The 20,220-nt window shown below is 42.5% G+C and overlaps 1 protein-coding gene across 3 annotated transcripts in view; it reads left to right on the forward strand.

Moving 5' to 3' along the window:
- The window catches only part of Mfhas1 (multifunctional ROCO family signaling regulator 1), a 79,440-nt gene that overhangs the window by 55,091 nt on the left and 4,129 nt on the right, over positions 1–20,220 (forward strand). Inside the window, exons 2-3 of one of the 3 annotated variants that reach the window (XR_010042537.1) lie at positions 11,448–11,574; positions 17,095–17,205. Coding sequence is in view for 2 of the 3 variants with exons in the window: in XM_063234571.1 (XP_063090641.1) it covers positions 11,448–11,574; positions 12,103–12,172 (197 nt within the window). In the remaining variant the exon portion in view is untranslated. Of the gene's footprint in view, positions 1–11,447; positions 11,575–12,102; positions 14,778–17,094; positions 17,206–20,220 lie in introns of those variants that run through there. The other 2 variants (XM_063234571.1, XM_005000272.4) reach the window with 2 other exon arrangements.

A 20,220-nucleotide genomic window follows, 5' to 3' on the forward strand; every position in this document is an offset into this window, starting at 1 on the left:
TTGCTCAAACCTTGGGTTTTATGCTTTAGTTAACAAAAGCAAGAGGCAGAAAGGAAGCCACCATTTAGTGAGACGTTGTTATGCATTTGATTCTCATAGTGCTCCTATAAGGAAGGTATATTCCTGACATTTACTATCCACAGTTCATAGATGAGAAAAATGAGGCGTGGAGGGACTTGTGACTTCCCTAGAATGACATATTGTAGCAATGGCAAAGCCAGCTTTTGGACTTTCACAATGTTCAAACGTTTCTGGTTCCCCTGTTACAGATCTCCATTGAGTTTTGCACTGTGAAAATTGGTGGATACACTGAACAATAAATTAGATATAAGCCAAATTTCACCTGTTGGACCTGGAATGTGTGACTTTGCTTGTGTCTAGTAAGTTTCTTTTAACAGGTTTATGTGGCAGAAAGAGAAGGTTTGTTGTGGGTTTAGAAAGGTTGTCTTAACCACAAAGGCTGCGCTCCAAACATTCTCCATAGTCCACTGACTCCAAAGGAGGGGCCACAGCCTTGAAGCAGGGATGTTCTGATTGCTAGTTAGGCTTCCAGGTCGGTCCACAAACCAACAGTGTTCTGAAGGAATGCTGCTGGCCATAGTTCCTTGGCACTCTTGGCCCCTAGAGAGTGGGTAAATGAGAATGGTAGATAAGGGCTAGAGCCACAGCAAAGAGAAGGAAGAGAGGTCAGAGCTGACACTGGGGCACTCGGAGGGAGCAGCAGCTCCTGCGGCTGCAGGGAGCAGGGCTGAGACTGCACTCCGCCGCTGCTGGGGGAGCCCGGGCTGTTCCAGCCTCAGAGGCAGCGCTAAGAAGGGCCTGGCCCATTACTAGTGTCGAAAATCAAGCAATTGTACATCATGACTACCTAGTCCTTTAAAACTGGAAATGACTTTGTTAGATGAATTGTCTCTGATGCAACTGGGCTTTCCTTAAAGACCTTGGATCTAATTTGATACAATTTCTCAGCTCAAGAAATAAAATGCTTCTTTCTTTAAAAAAGTGTAAAAGCCAGGAAAGATTTCCTTATAGATGATAGAGCGTGCTATGGTACTTACTCATTTTTCAGTTCATGTTCTCAAAAACGGTGTAATTTTCAGTCCAGGTGGAGAGAAGCTGGTCCTCTTCTGAGCTACTTTCATGAGTCTGTCTCTGAATTCCTCCGTGCTTCAGTACTGAAAGGAGCCTGTGTCTTTTCTCCAACTACTCCTAGCCTTGAGTCTTTGAAGTACCGTGGAAGTGTTGGCTGACCTAATGCTTCTGGTTCATTTTTGTGTTACATAGCTTTAACCTTGTAACAGACAGGGAGTAATTTTCTGATGTAGAAGAGGAAGAAGAGGAGAAAGAAACAAAACTTGAATGTCTCCAGTTGCTTAGGGGCAGGTGAGGCATATTTGTGTCAACTTACCTGGTGCTAAATGTCAGCTTTCTGTTTGTCTTAGTCTCAGTTATTAGGTGTTTCCATGGTATTGCGATTCCTTGAAAATTTGAAACCACCAATTATTTTAGACTTACAAAATTTAATAGCCATTGGTAAATGGTTTCATCTACAGCTTCAAGTTAAATTTTATCCAATAACATATATTTTTTTCTTTTTATAAATGTCACAGGAAGGCACAAATGAAATACCATAAATAGAAGCTGCAAAAAAGATGCAAGTTTTTCTGTGGTATTTTCCTTTCCACGGCCTCATTTATGAGATCTCCTGCATCTATAAACATAGAACTTATGGGGGAGAATAAATGAAATTTTTCCTTCCTGGAATCTGTCTACCATTTTATATTCTTCAACAGGGGCATTGCTATGGTCTGAAAGTTGGCTTCTTCCCTAAAATGCATACTTCAGATTTGTTGGGAAATGAGTAGGTTACTGGGGCACCTCCTCATGGACTGGATTAGTGCCCTCAGACAAGCGGCTAAGGTGGACCCCCTTGCCTCCTTCCACCATGTGAGGACACGGCAAGGCATCACTATGAAGCAGAGAGTTTTCACCAGACTGAGCCACCTCTGAGAGGTGTCCTTTTCACTGCACCGCTGTGTCATCAGATGAAGCCTTTCCCCTTTGGCAATTACACACTTTCTTCCTGCCCAAATACTTTCATCCTTGTATTTTCTTTTTCATTGGCATCTAGGCTTTAGTTTGGTCGCCCACCACATGTCCTTGCCAGGTGCTGATGTATAATTGAAAGACAGAGTTCTTCTTGTTGATACCACTTTTTTATGGTTAGCAAGGGCAAGGTGTGCTGGGTTTTAGTTGCTCACACAGTGGAATGCTTTGAGGTCATCATGGATGGTGTGTGCTTAAATTGGCCTCGTGTCCTAGCTGGCTTCCGTGAAGCAATGTGGGTTGAGGGAATAAATAAAGAAGAGCCCACAGTGGGACCACCTTCCCAACTGGGTTACCTCCCTGCCGTGCATGGTCACGCGTGTTTGTGCATGTGGAAGGGACTGTTTCCTCTGCAAAGTGAGGCAGTGGAACTATGTTCAGTGCTCCTTCTGCTAGAACTCCTGAGGTCCAACCCCGTGTCTGTGAGTTTTGTCTTGTCTCCCAGGCACCTTTGCAGAAACTTCAGTCCTTTCATCCCCTGCTTTCCTCTTCTTTCTTCCTTCCTTGGAGAAAAATGAAGCTGCAAAAATTCTTGTCATCTTCCTTGTTAGAAGACTAGAAATAAATACATTTCTCTTCAGGACACAAGGATGCAAACCCAGGCTGATTGTGGTAAGACCAGAATTGTTCAGCTTTTTGTTGCTGGGATAAACTACTTGAGATTTGCAATTTAGAGGAAAAAAGATTTATGTTGGCTCATGCTGTCCAAGGTTGTAGTTGATGGCAGAAGGTTCCTTTGCTCTGGGCCTGATGTGAGGTAGAGGGACATCATGGCAGAAGTTCATGGTGAAGAGCAAAGCTGCTGACTTCATGACAGCCAGGAAGCAGAGAGAAAGAGAGACAGACAGACAGACAGATAGACAGGCAAAATATGCCCCAGGGACCTATGTCCCCTCCTTGGGCCCCATCTCTAGCCCATTCAGCTGTGAGCTCATCAGTAGATTAACCCATTGCAGAGCTCAGTACCCTCATGATCTCGTTTCTTCTCTAGGCCTTGGCTCTAAACACTGCCATATCAGGGATCAGACCCTCAGTACATCAGTATTTAGGGGACACTGATATTTAAACTGTCACAAGGCCTGTGAGCCCCTATTTCAAATTCAGGCTCTCAAACTTCCTGTCATGCTCTCTTGAGGCTAAATTTGGAGGGAGAACGTTTTGGTGTGAATGTATCTCCACTGTCTGCAGTAATTTCTGAGCCTGGAACCATTTCACAGCAAGAAGTAGGTGACAGGCTATCCAAACAAAGAGTCACCTTTTGGAAAGCGCTTCATGATCCTGACTTGGATCTGAGGTTGGGAGTGTGAGCAGGGTTCGCCTCTGCTCCTTCCCTTTCCAGCCCCTCAGCAAGCTTTGATCTGTAAAGCTTGTCTAATCTTCCGCCAAGTCTGCTGGAACTGTATCCAGAGCAGGAAAAAGGGAAATAGTTTTCCTTTCTTGGGTGGATTTGTATTTATATAAACTCTTAGCCATCCAAAAGGAGTCAAGTAGCAGACACGTGTCCCAGGGCAGCACATAGGGACAGAATAAGTGGTGGGAAGAGGTGAGGGCAGTTAGCCTGTCTGCCCCCAGGGAGCCTCCAACCTGGATCAGACCTTGCAGGGGTCAGTGAGGAGAGTGGTGTGAGTCTTTGTACATGGGCACATTGCCTAAGGACGTGTGGAAGGCCACTGTCAAAGCACCAGAGGCTAAGACAGGAGTTAACCTGTCAGCTCCAGACGTTTAGCCCAGCATGTGCCTCATGCCCAGCATGTGACCTTAAGCCCATATGCGTGTGTGTGGATGGATAATTGCTTTACACAGTTGTTAGAGTACAATATTGTAGATAACTGGATTCTTTCAAACTAGCTTCTAGGTTACATTCCACTATTGATTTACTGCTTAAATTTATTGAAACCATTTGGACCAGCCCTCACCACCTCTGGTGGGCCATGAATTGCTAAGTGTGTTGTCATCAGTGTCAATGCTTTCTCATCAGAATCCCCATCTCATTCAAGCTTCAGTGTTGCCCTTCTGCTTTTCTAGGCTATAGAATAGCACTCTATTAGGCTGTCCAGAGAAATCTCACACAGAATGTAAGGAAAGGATCTCTTGTTCTTGTATATAGTGCCAATTACTGCACAGTATCCAGACTAATCTGGCATTGGTGAAGATGAGAACACATTTAAGGAACTTCAATATACAACAATCTTTTACTTAACTGTCCTCCCTCTCCCTGTCTCCCTCTCTCCCTTCCCCTCTCCCTCTCTGTCTCTGTCTCTCTCTGTCTCTGTCTGTCTGTTGCTTTCTCTCTTTCTCTTCCTTCTTATTTATACCAGGAATTGAATTCAGGCCCTTGTGCTTGCCAGACAGGAGCTTGTGCCATTGAGCTATACCCTTGCCCCTGTTCACTCTTTTTTAACCTTTCTAATAGGTAACTCAGCTTCCTGGAGTCTCACGGAGTCCCTTCTCCTACACATTAATAAGTGCCACATGGCCCAGGATGTTTGTTCTGGCCCCCTGGAATGTATTTTTGGGTCTGCTTGAGCCTCATACTTCGAAGGAGAATCTTCTCTGGGTTTCTACCTGAATCCTATACCCAGAGCTTCCCATACTTTCAGGGGTGCTAGAAATCAGAATGCTAGAGAAAAGAGAGTTTCAGAAAGCCAAGGAGAAAAAGAAATGCTATCAAGGATTGTATATGTGGGATTAAAGAACCAAAAGAAACATACAAAAGGGTGGTATGAGCCTGTAATATGAGGGAAGGGCTAAACTCAGATAGAGAGGATTTTCAGTGCTAATGGGGATCAAATCCAGGGTCTTGTGCATGCTAAGCAAGTGCTCCACTGCTGAGGTACATCCCAGCCGTTTGTTATGTATTTGAAGCAGGATCTTACTTGGCTGCGGGGGCTAGTGTTGAACTTGCAGGTTTCCTGCCTTAGCCTCCCAACTGGCAGGGATTCTTGGCATCCACCACCACTCCTCTCTCAGGTGCAGATTTGAAAAGAAGTTTTACCAACAATCCTTTTTCTTTAGGTTTCCTTAGTTGAGGTTTTGTCAAATGCTGTGGAAAAAATACTGTGATCCAAAACCACAGTATCTTTTTTATGATTTGATCTTAAGAAGATCTGCCCTGAACATTCACAATGTGACGGTATTTATTCAGTGTATTCATGCTATAACTGGTGACAGATGCATAACAGCAAGGTCATAAACGCAGTATACAACCTCAATGTGTACATGGGATCCTTTATAAAAGAATACCATGTTTATAGTGGTAGAATTATGATTCCTCTTCATTCCTTTTTTACTTATTAAAAGTAGAAAATAGATTTTTCTGGGTTTTGTTACAAGTTTGTTTTTAAAATAATAAGATAATTTCTACTGTCTAGGCAACATTTGTAAAACACCCCACACAAGTATTCAGTCATTAACAGCCCTTGCCAGTGAGCTAGTGAGTAGTTTTTGTTCTCAGTGCCCTATTGTCATAGGATGGCATTTTAGAAAATACTATTTCTTATGCAAAGAAGAGCTAATAGCAAATCCATCTGACCCAAGAATTAGGACCTTGACATCAGTTTTTCAGTCCATTTTGGGCAATTGGGGCAGGGGACTCACTGTGCCATGCTTCAGAGGTCTGGCTATTGTCAGTGACAGAATCTGCTTCCCTCTCACCCAAGCAAAAGGCTTGCCGAGTGTGGACAGGCTGGGCCTGCAGATCCTCCTGACCTGCACCAGCTTCTCTGTGGTCTCCCTGCCGCGGTTTCCTGTGAGCCCTCAGTTCTGTCCATGGCCTCCCATATCAAGTGGCGTAGGGAAAGCCTTTGTAGCTTGCTCCATGCTTCTCGAGGGCACACTTGCTAATTTAGAAGCCCTGAGTGATTTCTCATCAAGGTCCCTATGGACCAAAGGGAGCTCTTCTTTGTCTACTGTATTTGAGGTATTTACTCATCCCCTTCTCCGTCCATGAACAAAAGAAGCTTCACATAATTAGGAAGCAAGCATTACTGTCGAGATGGCCTGAAAAGGAAAAGCTGAGCTTGTTGACTACAGTTGGATCACCTGCCATGAAAGGTGCCAGTCACTTGTACCCAGGGTGTGTCCCCACCTGGCTCCCTTTCTGGTGTTCTTTAGGAGACTGAGGATTACAGGGCTGCGTCACCGTGAGTCATCACAGGAATAATCAGGGATGTGATCTTCTGCCTGTAACTATCACCAGTCACCACTTCGGCTGGTATTAGGACAAAGCTGAAGAAAAGTGTTGAAATGTAGTTTGTTTTGAGCTACTAGATGAACAAGCTGTGCAGACTCACTGAAGACAGGTACAGAGTTGCAACCTTGGATGCAGGGCATGGCCAGAAAGCCCAGCGGCCTGGAGGTTACACTCTTCGTACACCCTAAGACTCTCCTCGAAGCTTCAAGCATAGGAAGGTGTGCTTGGTCGTTTTGTTTTGCTGTTTGAGGGTTATTTATTTACTTTAAAAGAAATTTACTTTAAAAGAAATCACGACTGGAATTCAACAAGTACCTGGGAATGACAATTTCTTTTGTGTCATTGGTCATTCTACATCAGGAAATGGCTTTTTATTTGCTCTGAAAAATATTTTGATTTTCTGTATTAATACAATTTAGGTTGTCCATATGATGTTTTTAGTACTTTGTGTAATGTTTGCTGTATTTGAGAATTCTGATAATAAGCAGAATAATGGGGCTTGTTTCACTTGCCTTTTGTTGATTTATTTTTAAAACATCTTACTGAAACATGGTGTTCTGTTCTTCCATAGAGGGAAGAAGAGCTGATAAGAATTGGCCAGCATTCTCATGGCAGGAATTTTGAGCCTGGGCAAGGCAGGAGTTTTCATGACTTCAGTGGGCACAGGAGACTGTGTGCTGGCCTTAGGAGAGGCAGTGTTCCCCTCAGCGGACCACATTTCTGCATCTTCAGAAAGGCTCATTGCATTGGAAACTGCACAAGGATAGATCTCCAGTAGAGGAAAGAGATCGACATTTAAAGCAGACATTTCCCTCCTTACAAAGTATTTCACGCTGAAATTTTCATTAGAATATGCTTTCAAATATACGTGGAAATGTCAGTCATAACACTCAATAATTACAGAATATTCTGTTTCATTAACATGCCATGGTTTTTAGCCATTTGCCTGTTAATAAGACATTTTAAGGAATTACCAAGTTTTCTCTTCATTATAACTAGTGTTGCTATGCAGTTGCTATATAATTTTTGTCAGAAAGAAATGCTCACTTCCTTGAAGGAAATTCCTAAAGATGGAAATTTGCCAACAAGTCAAATGTATATTTCTTCTTAGTCTGTTGCTAATATACTATGATTTTTTTTTAAAACAATTCTCACTAACTTTAGGATTTTTTACTTTATGCTAGGGATGTCGGATATGTAAGGAAATCTAAATTTTTTCCACTTGAATTTTTCAGATTTCTGGTGGGGCAGTGTAATAATTTGTGATCTAATCCCCAGTGTAGTGTTTTTATGTACTTATATGAAATATCACAATAAGCTTTAAAAGCATCTTTCCATCACTGTAATAATAGTATCATGACTTAGATTCCAGATAATAGTGTTTAGTATTTTCCATGTGTTATTTAATTATCAAGATGTCCTTCTCATAGGATACTATGACACCTTATACCATAGTTAAATGTTGAGTGAGACAGTGTTGAGTTCAACTTTCAACTCAGCTGTTTTTTTCTGTGACCACTGGAAAACTTAGTATCCTGTCTAAGCCCATTTCCTCTCCTATATAATGAGGATAGTGACATACTTAATGAGGGTAGTGTGAAGCTTAAGTGAGATATTAGCTATATAATATCAAGCATGTAAGTGATCACTAATGTTAGTTGCTACTGTGACCATTGTTTTTCTACCTTGGTTAACTCAGGATTGTTTTCGGTTTGTCATTATATTAGAGCGTAATAGTATGGTACTGTGCATATACTCTTCTCCATTCTGATGACAAGTGCTGTAGGGTATATAGGTCAGCTTTGCATGACTATGATAAAAATACCTGACACAGGTTGCTTTTACAGTGTAGAGAGATTTAATTTGGCTCATGGTTCTGGAGATTCAAGCTCAAGATAGATTAACCCGTTGGTTTGTGTCTCTGGCAAGGGCAGCTCTCAAATTAGCAGGCAGAGAAGAAAAGACTGGGACCCCTACAGTTCCATTGGCATCCCTCCAGTAATCTAAAGAGTCCCAAAAGGCCCCACCTCTTAAAGGTCTATAATACTTTCCAGCACTGCTGCCTTAGGGCCCACAGGCCTTTGGATACGGAACATTGGGCCTTTTAACTAAATGTGTGCCATCTTTTGAGATCTTTCCCAATCCTACAAAATAATTGATGTCTTATTCTGCTTCTAGTATCTCATTTGAATCTCTTTGGGGCACCCATTTTGTGGGATTAAGTCCTTGAACATATGTCATCCCTGCAGAGACTGAGACCCTCAGCATCAGAGACCATCCCTTAAATTCCTGTATCTGTGCCTCACACATAGTAAGTGTTCAGTTGGTATTTGCTCAGCCAAAGAATGCACTTTCTATTTTGAGGACCAGGTTTGTATTGAATTTGAGGATTACCTTCCTTATTTTTACCAAGAATGTACGCGTGATGAACTATTCTTCATATTTGTCTTAATACAGGCTTGAGAAGAAAAAGCCATTTTCTTAGGGTTTTACTCTCAGAACTGTGCATCTTTCTTAAACCCTAAGAATACAGGTATCATGGAACAGGTTGCTGGAGTACATGAGTATAACTGAGATTATGAATTATTCTTTTGGTACTCCATATTTATTAGTGTCAAGTGAGTATTAGTGTCAAGTGAGTGAGTTAAAAATTCATAATTGTTTTTACCTTCATGCAAATTTACATGTGCTTTGGTCTACTTTTCATGACTATAGCAAACTAACTTAGTCAGACAACTCTATAAAGAAAGGAGGTTTATTTAGCCAGTAGTTTTGGAGGCTGAACATCCAAACAACATGATGTAGGTTCTGGTAAGGGCCTCTATGGCTGCCTTACCTCATGGCAGATGTCAGTGATGGAGCATTCTTGAAGGTATCATTATGGAAAACAGGAAGCCAGAGAATGGACAGGTGTTACATATGGCCTAAGTACCTCCCACTTGGTCCTGACCCTTAATGGTCCCACCACCACCATACAAGAGACCCGGTCTCTAACACATGAATAATTCCTTGCTGGGGATGGGACCCAAACTAAACCAATGACCTGGTTCTGTGAGGAGGGTCAGTAAAGTTATTGATTTAATAGAAACTGGAGCCCTAGGCTTAATAATCTGTAAATTATTTCCACTTTTGTTCAGAATGATCTTCTGCTCACCAAAAGCTACAGCAGAGAAGCCAGCTGTGCTAGGCTGGTGCCAGGGACAGGGGCTTCACATCTGCAGGAGTTGTCCTTGCTACCCGGACAACCAAAAGCAGACAGAACCGAGGCATGTGTGAGTTTTCAGTCAGTAGACTTTGCAGGGACAAGTAGTCCATGCCCACGCGTTGGGGAAGATATTAAGGCCAAAAGTAGAGGTTTAAAATAGCAGGCAAGGAGCCAAGTGAGGGGAGGCCAGCCCCGGGTGCTCAGAGCAGTGCGTCGTGGTCCTGGCTCTGTGGTGGAAAGTTGTACAGCTGTTACAGGGCTTGGGGCAGATCTGTTAAAACTCAGGGAAGGTCTGACTTCTTGAGTGGCATTTGGAGTGGGAGGGCTTCCAGAGTTCAGTCTGCTCTTGACATGCTCTTACTTGGGTTCATCTTACTAGCACTTGATGTTTACATTTTTTGCACGTATTTTGTAATTAAGGATCTTTTCCTAGCTGGTATTAGAGTACAGTTCTACTCCCTGTGCATGCATGAGATAAGGTAAAGGTGATAAATTGACTTTTTCAGTAGCTTGGTGTTTATATTAGTCTGGTGAAAGAATTCAAATTACATTCAGTTCCTATTATGCAAAGTCATATAAAATATTCCAATCAGGAAATTTAATGCCTTTCCTAAAGGTATAAATATGCCAGTGCTTAAGTGTATTGTTTTAAAATAGTGATTGTAGATTGCTCCTCTAGGAAAGATGAGTTTGGTCTTAGTGAAGCAGTCCCTGCTTTGGGGAGATACCACAGGCTGGTGGTAAGGGTAATGGGCCCGGAGAGGAACTTCTGCATTCCTGTGTGTGCATCACCTAACCTCCCTGAATTCAACCACGAAGACAGACCCTCTTCAGGACATACAAAAATGAAGTGAAATACACATTTAAATTTCTTAGAGTGGGGCTGGCACCTGGGCATGTTCCATCTTCATGAACTCTGTTGAAGATGAGTCATTTAGAAATACTCTGTTTTGAACAGAGGAATGTTTTATCATTATTTACCAGCATGTACTTTCGTGTCTCTAAAATTGAAAGGAACAATAGAAGTGATGGCCACCAAGAATTAAAGTCTGAAATTCAGTAGTCTTCTTTCCCTGTTGGCATACCTTTTGCATCCTTGGTGTGATTTATTTACTTTCTGGGTTTAAGTAGGGCAGTGTATGCAAAATCATGTAGCATTGTCAGGCAGCAGCTGTTTCTTGAGTGCTTTTGAGCCTCCTGGACAGAGAGAGGACAGGGTGCTGGGGAAAGAGGGCCAGGGAGTGGAAGGGTGGGGGTGAGGGACAAGGAATGGAGGTAATTGCTGCTGTTAAAGAGTTAATCATTCAGCTGGAGAGATGCCTACCTTACTGGGGGCATGCAGAATATCCGCTTTTCTCTAGGTATTGTGGTCCTCCATTAAGTTGATCATCTGTTTTTAATAGGTCCAATTAGCCATAAGACAGTGCTTGTCGCAGCTCTCAGCTCCTTTTGGATCTATCCAGGAAATTTGCTGGTCTGGAAAAGGCTGGCAGCGTGGCTCTGTTTACCCTGTTAACACCTTTAGTCTGCGTATGTCAGTGTCATTTGTGCCAGGTTTTGTTGAGGCTGCTAGCTTTGCGAGTCTCCATCTGCCCCAAATCCTAAAGATGAACCCCGAGGCAGCTCAGCCTCACTGGAGTCATTTTGTGACCGATGTGAGCAGGACCATGGTAGATGCCGTATCCGCAGGACCAGCCTTCTGCTGTAACATGGTCGCATCTAACCTTCTCCATGGTAATGCAGATGAGACCAGGCACGGGAGCCCAGGCAACTCTTCTGTTCTACTTACATCTTGCTTCTCTGCCTTGGTTGTCTGTAGACTCTCCAGTTGGCCACTACCTGCCCCAATTCCTCCCTGTCCCTCCGCTAGCAGGTTTTCTCTATGGAAAACAGTTGTGTTTTTCGGGGACACCTCTTAATGTATGTTTCTTTCTCGTCCTGCAGGGGAGTTGCTGAGCCAGCCTAGACCAGAAGGAGTGGCAGAGATCATTTGCCCCAAGAACGGCAGCGAGAGAGTGAATGTGGCCTTGGTTTACCCACCTACGCCAACTGTGATCAGCCCGTGTTCTAAGTGAGTTGGCAGAGCCTGACTGCCCCTGGTCCTCACTCCTGATCCTGGTTCTGTAGATGTGATAACCAAAAGCCAAGTTCACCCGCATCCACACAAGCCTTGCAAAATCCTGCAGGGCAGACAGGATTCTTCGGAGTGACATCAATGTCGTGACTTATGCAGCAAAATACAAACATTACTTTCTCTCTTTTACAGTTTCCTTTTTAAAATATTTTCCTGATAATGTCAGAACATTTTTAACAGCTTTGAGATACCATTCACAAACCACACAGTCTCCTTATTTAAAATAAACATAAGTTTCTAATATAGTTCATAGGTTCCTAATATATTTGCAGTTATGAGCATTTTCTTGCAGATCAGTTATGTGCTTTGCTGAGAGACTGCTAGGTTTTGCCCAAGCTCAATCACTTTCCTAGGTGAATTCTTAGAATTCTGTCATTGTAGTATAAAATGAGTCTCTTCAAACAATAGTGGGGGTCTATTAAATAAGAAAAGTCTACAGAAAAACTTTTTTTTTTTTTTCTGCAGAGCTCTGATTGATGAGTCCCTGAAAATCAAGAACTGTGCCATTTGCTTTACCTTTTCCCAATGTGGATAGTCAGAAAATGAACACATACAAACTAATTTTTGTATAGAATGTAAGCTTAGTATTGTAGATAAAACTCATTCCGTTTGGGTTTTAAATCCATGTATTTATTTTTGGAGTACCAAGAACCAAAAGGCCACTTTAAAGCAAGGTAAAATACACACATGCCTACCGCTTTGAAAAGTAGCACCAGCAATCTCTGTGTCAGATCTCATATGTTCGTGCTTTCAACAACGCGACTTTTCCAGCCAGGTGTTCCTGTTCCTGCAGCAGGCTTTAGTTTTCTTCCTGGTTGGCCACATCATTTTTTTTTTTTTTTTTTGTCCGTAGCTTTTTATAACACAACTCTATAATGTTTGCATTTGAGAATTGTGACTTTTTCGTTATCTTATCTTGTGATTTGCTGTTTGGCCACCTGCCAGAGCCCTGTGTGGTAGGAGCCGTGCCTCATCCCTGAAGTGACAGCTGTCCTAGCTTCGGAGTACTTCCTGCGCTGTCATGGCTTCCAGTTATCACAATCTGCAGTGGAAGTGTGTGGAACCCTTTTTCCTAAATTGGGTAACATTAAACAGAACATCCCTAATCCGTCTTGGCTGGAAAATATCACTTAACACCGAAGAGAAATTCCTATCTAAATCTATATTCAGAGGGCTGTGTTAGCTAAGGTGGCCTCGTCTGCTCCATCACTGACAGGACCCTCAGTCACCAGGAAATCTGAAAGAGCTTCTTAAATGTTAGCAGGCTGACATAGTAAGTTCATGTTAACCAGAATATTTATCCCCTGCCTGAGCAGATCAAAAAACATAAATTTTACTGCTTTTCTAATTTCTTGAATTTGAACACATTGGCCCCCATTTTTCCACACACATTTAGGATAAGAATGAGCAGTTGGGTATGGAATGGAAACAGTCATTCAGTACACTTTCCGTTGATGTAAATTCCCCTGAGCCAAGCAAGACATGAGTCTATTGTTTTGCTAGAAACACATTGCATTTAATAGGCAGGGTAAGGGATGCAGTTATAATACCCCTTTGCACAAGGAACCACAATGGCACTGAGCCAGCATTATCTGTGTTTTCCCATGGGTTTCTTCTGCTGCCACAGAAAGACATTTACACACAACCCTCACCCCAGATGTCATCAGCCTTCCCTCTCACAGCTTATCAAACCTAAATAAGCCTAGCAGCTTCAATATCTTGGGTAATGAGAGGCCTCGGGCCTGTGGTTGCCAGAGGGGACACCTCTAGGTGTTAAACCACTTTTGACCTAGCAATCCAAGTAGTTTTATTTTGAAATAGGTCCCTAAACTATCATAATGTGAAGGGCAGCTTTGTGATACAATTCTCAGCTCTAAATGAAGGAATAGTCTCTAAATAGGAAAGTTTCATATCTCTGACCAGGTATTTTTTTAATATAGAGGCAAGGAGAAAATTGCCTATTTGGGAGTCATTTATTTTTTTTTTAATTTTTTTTTTTTTTTGTCTTTTTCCTTTTTATTGGTACCAGGGATCGAACTCACAACTGCCTGCTTGCAAGGCAGGTGCTTATGCCGCTGAGCTAAATCCCCAGCTCTTGGGGGTCATTTATAAAAGAGTATGCTGAGAGATGAAGCCTGTTTAATGCCGTCCAGTTTTCCCTTAAGCATCCACAGCTCATGTCATGAACATAAAGCCAATATCCCTGGAACCAGCCAGGTCCATGCAAGGCCTACAGCAGAAGCACATGGCAGGGACCTGGAGTGGGAGGCTGTAGGGTACGGACAAGGGTAGCTGTCAGTAGAGGCGGCCATTAGGTCCCCTGGCCGAGGCTCCTACCTGCGACTTGGTGTCTTGGCAAGCAGGGAAACTGGGGAATTGGGGCTGCTGCACTGTCTTGGAACACCAGACAAGTACACAAGAGCACAGTGCAGTGGTCTTTTACTTCTCTATTGTTCCTCACAATGTAGGGAGGTGGACAAGGCGGGGTTTTCTCCATCAAGCATGTGTATCAAAGTTTCCAAGGGAAGGGGCCAGGCCCGAGCATTTCAGAAGTCATTCAGCAGATTCCAGCGTGTGTGCACTAGGCTCAAATCTGTCAGATCTCCTCTCTGCCTCTGTGGGTAAGCTCTGGCCAGGGAGGCCTTACCTTTGCCGTTGGGCCTTTCTTTGATCAGGAGGCAGTAGCAGCACCAAGGCAGAAGTGATGTACGCTGAAGACACAGGTTGTGCTGTCAGTCTTCCGCAGGCCCCCTGTCCTCACACAGAGTGAGGTCAAGAAAAGATTGAAAATTATGGAAGGTGGTTAATAATTGTGCTGGGACGACAGATACCAACCAGAGCAGTTCTAGGTAGTGAGATAACCACCCTACTTATGGGTCATTTATATCTGTATCTGATGATGACTTTAAAAAAAGATATCCTAAGCCTTCTTTAAGTTTATTCTCGGTTTTGGGTCAGATCTGAGCCTTGTCATTTAACTGCCTGCCTTTGACCGAATGTAAAATGATGGTGCTGTAGTGGTTAGGCATCTTCATACTTTCTTGGAAAGTTAAGTAGAAAAGACAGTGCTTATGCCATCATGTTACTGTACCAATTTGTGACTTAGGAGCACCAGTTTTTAAGGGTAATATTCTAGGAAGCACAGAGAGTTCATAAAATAGATAAAACCTTCCTGAGGACTTGGATAGCTTAGGAGGAAAGCAGGGGATGAGGATTAGGGATGAAGAGAATCTATGGAGCAGGGCATCCTAGGATAACTAATGTTTACTTAGCCAGGATTTGAGTGACTTCTTATCCTCTTTGCTAGTGGTCAAATAGAAATGTGAGTAATACTTTGAATATCTTGACTTTTAAGGATATCTGTGTTGGACATGAAATGAACATGCAGCTAGTAACAAATTCACCTGAGTTGTTTCAAAAGATTCTGACTTCTTTGAAGTTACAGATTGTGTCAGATACATTTTTTGAAGTTCTAATAATATATAATTTATGAACCTCAAATCTCCCCATTTGGTGATTTGTCAGTATGTTGACAGAATTGTGCAATTCACCACCACACTGTAATTTTAGAGTATTTTCACTATTCCAAAAAGAAACCTCATGCTAACCCTTCATTTGTGTCTAATACAATCCCATATAATGGCGCTTTCCAGAGCGATTTTGCTGCCTTATGTATTGGTATTAAAGAGATTTTTTGAGAATTAAAGTTCTCAGGAACACATGTTGTCCCTGGCTGTGAATCCAAAAGCGATGGGTTTACCTGGATCGTCTGCTGCCAGCCCCTGTTGACTGGATGAGGGGAGGCGGAGCTGCCTCTGTCAAAACTTCTTAGTAGCGGCCCATTTGTTCCCTAGGTACCCAAGGGATGCCCAGGGGTTTGGGGTTTTCAAAAGGGGAAAATTATGCAGTTATGCTTCAGTTTCCATGGAAAGACTGGCTCTATGATCCACCCTACCCTATGCATGCCCGAATCTGAAGATACTCAAACCTGTTACATAAAATGACATAGTATTTGCATATTGCTTACAGTATCCCTTCACATATTTTTAAATCATCTCTTGATGGTTGATAATACCTCGTACAAAGCGAATGCTCTATAAATATTTGTTCTGTTATATGCATATAGTGTAGGAACTGTTGACAAGGGAAAAAACAATCTGTCCACATTCGTTACAAATACATTTTCCTCCCTAATATTTTCAGTCTGTGATTAGTCGGGTGTGTGGATGTAGACCCCAAGCACAAGCAAGACCAGCTTACTTTCAGTGGAAAAAGTCTGGAGAAAGTAAAGGTTCTTCTTTCAGATTTTCATTTGTGAGTTCCTGTCTCCACCTAGTAGTTCTTCAGATTGAAAGACTTAGTATTTCATTTCACAAAGACCAGGGGGTTCTTTGGGCAGGTGGCCACTTGCCAGCTACTTTTCATTTATCCTATAGGATGCAGGATTCAAAGATTCTTTCCAAAGAATTTTAACCATCCTCCTCCTCCCCTGGTTGAACTGTAGACTGTGGAAAATGGTCCTAACCCAGCTGAACTACTGATTTATAGTGAAAGACAGAAGTCAGCAGGTAACCATATGAAAGTACTTCACTGAGGGCGTACAGGCAGGATCGCCCCACTTCCGCCCTGTGCGTTCTTGGACAGGAAGTGGGAATGTATCATCTTTTTTCCTGACAGTTGCCATTCTCTAGTGTTGATGCCCTGTCTGTGTGCTCCATCATCCAGGGAGTAGCGGGAGTTTGTGGAGGATGTTAATTCTGATTTTGGCAGGCTATGCATTATAGAATTAGCAAAAGTGGGCTGCTCTGAAAATTGTTGGGCTAAGCTTTCTCCTTTTCCAGGAAATAATAATAACAATGAGGGCAAAGCAGAGATACGCATTTCAAAACTCCTTTATAAGAACTTGAATCATTGCCTATCTATAGTACAGTGCTTATTCAAGCAAGAATCTCGCTAATTCCAATTAATTGCTATTGGAAGTATTCTCAAATGTTCATCACTTTATGTAAGAATTTTTAGTGACTTTGGAATGACGTAAGGATATTTGCAACCTACTTAAATAGCCTTTTAAAAATGAATGAAGGTTCAGTGGTGGTTGTTTCACCAAATAAACAGGCAAAGCGTGTCTAACAACTCAGATTCGTTACATGAATTTGATAACATAATTTTAAAAGCATGGAGTAAGATGAATTTGCTAGATCACAGGGGAGAATTTTTTCACTGACACAGAATTTTAAAACGTAGAAGACGGGATGAACTGGTAGTTCAGAAGAAAAGGCTCAGTGTGGAGGTGTCCTGTGGGCTAGATCCTGTTGACCTGCATTCGTTTTGTCCGTTGCAAGGAGTGACAGAGCTTATTGCCTGGCTGCTCTATGGGCTGGGAGGAATTGTGTTTCACTGATCTGTTAGTCTCCCATCAGCCACATTGATACTGGAATTTTTCCCCTCTCTGCTTAGGTATCTTCATACTTTCTTGGAAAATTAAGTGGAAAAGATAGTCCTTCCTTCCCTTATGCCATCATTTTTACTGTGCCCAGTCTGTGACTTTAGGAGCACCAAGTTTTAAGGGTAAGTCTCTGGGAAGCACAGAGAGTTTCGTAAAGTGATAAGGCCTCCCTGAGGACCTGGAGTGTTTAGAGGGGGGAAAACAAGGCAGTGGGAGTTACGGATAAAGAGATTCTATAAAGCACAGTATACTAGGATATCTAAGTTTTTACTCCTGCAGAATCCACTTGCATTTGAATTAGGAGTAGAAAACTGCTTGCTTCTTTCATTTGGTTTACTATATAACATTACACAGATAAGTAATCTTACATTCTTGTTAGGAAAAAAGAATATACTTTAATATTAAGCAGGGCTATCACACAGCATATAGATTTTTAATAGCAATGTTTGTATTTATTTTCACCAGGTAGTTTGAGCTCTGGAGTTATACTTCTTGAGTGTGAATTTTTGCTATTTGTTGATGCCCTAACTCTAAATATCTGTTATGTAAGATGGGAAGTACTTACCAGGTTGCCACATATATACTGACAATTGCAGATCAAGCATTTAGGATAACTACTTACATAGAATAAATGCTCAGTATATTTACCTGCTGCCATTTCTACTAGGGATAAATGGTGAGCATATAAAGGTAAAAATAAATTTCCCTGTAAATACAGATAGTGTACTATGGTAAAATCTACCTACTGACTTAATAACAGCTTATTAATTGAGGCACCTGTCCAAGACAGATAAACATGTGCTAGGGATTAAAATATCAGTTTCTCTTCTTTTCTACTGCCACACAAGGGTCAAGGTCAAGTTTACAATGATCTATTTATAAAGCACTTGCAGTAAGCCTCAATCTGCCTACTCTGTCTTCAGGAAATAGAGATGAGCTTTGCCCTTCCTTTTTCATAGTCACAAATGTCTGCATTCTGTGGCTCGCTGGCAACCATTTAAGTCAGAGAAGGCAGGGCTTGCTGAGTCCTAGACAAAGTCACTTTTCATACTCACAGGTACTGAACGCCCAGTTGGATCTGCACTGACTTCCGGCTTAGTTCTGTTTTCATGGCTGAATACTCTCACATGCATGTTCTTTAAAATATAATGTATTGGGCCAGGGATTTAGCACAGCAGCTCAAGTACTTTCCTGGGAAGCATGAGGTTGTGAATTCAATCCCTGGTACCGAAAATAAATAAAAAATATAATGTATTTGCAGATCCGTAGTATAGTAGGACCAATAGATCAGTAGGTGACTACCATTGCAAACAAGTTTGTTACAGTTCCCAGGAGAAAGGGGCAGGCTACACAGGAAGGTACCCCTCTGGAGAGCTACCCAGGGAAGCATCCAGGTTAGCTGTGAGGGAGGAACTGCGGGCAGAAACCTTGATTATGGTTTCCGTGGGAAGGAGGAAGCCAGACAGATAAAGAGGCTTAGGTTCGGTGGGTTTGAATCATTTTGGTACTCTGGGCTGTAGAAGCTCTCCCTAGAGGTCTGGCCCCTGGCCCTGGAGTGATTAGGTCAGGTGGACAGTGGCCCAGACAGTGAGACCTGGCAGAGAAGGCAGGGTGGTCTAGGCTCTGCACTGTTTGGTTTGTATGTGGAAGGTCGACAGCAGGCGAGTTATTTACAGTGTCTAGTAACTGGCTTACCCCGAGAAGGCCAGTCCCTCCAGGTCAGCAAGCCCCAGATAGGAAAGCATCAAACACAGAAAATAAAAGATGTGAGTCGTGAAGCCTGTGGTGGCCTTGATTTCAGTCTAAGCATCTCTGATACCCGACCGGAGGGTCAGCTTCTCTTCCCTGGAAGCATGTGAGACTGAGACCCCAGACTGAGCCCTTCCTTGGGCTCTGCACCTCCATTTACAGCATCTTCCCTGGCGTCTCTCCTCGAGGTCCCATAGACTTCACAGTGCAGAACTGAGTTTCTGGCCTTCTTCCCCCAAAGCTATTCATCCATCTGTTCCTGTCTTGGGTAATAGCAGAGCTTTGTGCCCATCTGCCTAAGCTAGACATGTGTCAGCTTGCCAGGCATGGTGGCACACACCTGTAATCCCAGAACTTGGGAAACTGAGGCAGGAAGACCATTGCAAGTTCAAGGCCAACCTGGGTTACATAATTATAAGTCCAAAATCAGCCTGAACTGCAGTGAGACCCTGACTCAAAAAAAAAATAAATTTAAAAAATAGAAGGACAGAAAGAACTCTGTCAGCTTCAATACCTTCTGCCTTCTTCTCTTCCCTATATGCAATTTGTCACCAACATCTGTTGTCCTGTCTTAGCAGCGTGCCTTGATATGAGTGTACTTGGCCATGTAACTTCCTCTTCAGCTTTCCATGAGTCTTTAGTCTCTACTTTCTAGTCCTTTGTCCTTCAAACCAGTATTATCTTTTAATGTCAATCTCTATCACATCTGTCTCTATGTACAAGCCTTGAAAGGTTTCTTGGTGATTACAGGCTCAAGTTAAAATCCTGGGCATGGCTGGCAAGGGGAGTCAACTATAGTGTCCGTGGTCATTGTTGGTCCTTAGCTGGCTGCTACCTTTTTCCCTACCCAATAAAGGCCCTTTTCCCCTAAGACCAAGGTCATGTGTCACTGTCTCTGAGAAGCATCCCCAACCCTTTCCATTCAAATCAGTTATTTTCCCTGCACATGTCTTTTATACTTCTTAATATGCCATGATAAGAATGATCTCTTTGTGCCTTAGATTCCTTTTGCCGGTGGCTTTTTTAAATCACATCTTATTATTCATTGTCTTTATTGTTTGCCCTGTAATAGATATTCGCCAGACTTTGAGCATGCAGTAATAGCCAAATCAGACCCTGTCCTCAGGAGTCTAATAGAATGGGCCTCCAAAAAACAACCAGACAAGTTTGTTATTTTCTGATTAAAATTAAAATGGAATACCTGGCATAGTAAGTGTGTAAGCAGGGTCTCCACCAGGAAGAATCTGGACATTTTGGGAATTAGCGCTGCAGGATGAGGATGAGTTTACTGAGATGGAAGGGCAGGGAGAAATAGAAAGTTGGACATTTGACAGCTCTTTTACTCCTGAATCCAAACATGAGAAGTGGTACTGATGAGGGAAAATTCT

The sequence above is a fragment of the Cavia porcellus genome, unplaced genomic scaffold, assembly GCF_034190915.1.
Source record: "Cavia porcellus strain 051 isolate PalLab524CR breed Dunkin Hartley unplaced genomic scaffold, mCavPor4.1 scaffold_24, whole genome shotgun sequence".
Classification (NCBI taxonomy): Eukaryota; Metazoa; Chordata; class Mammalia; order Rodentia; family Caviidae; genus Cavia; species Cavia porcellus.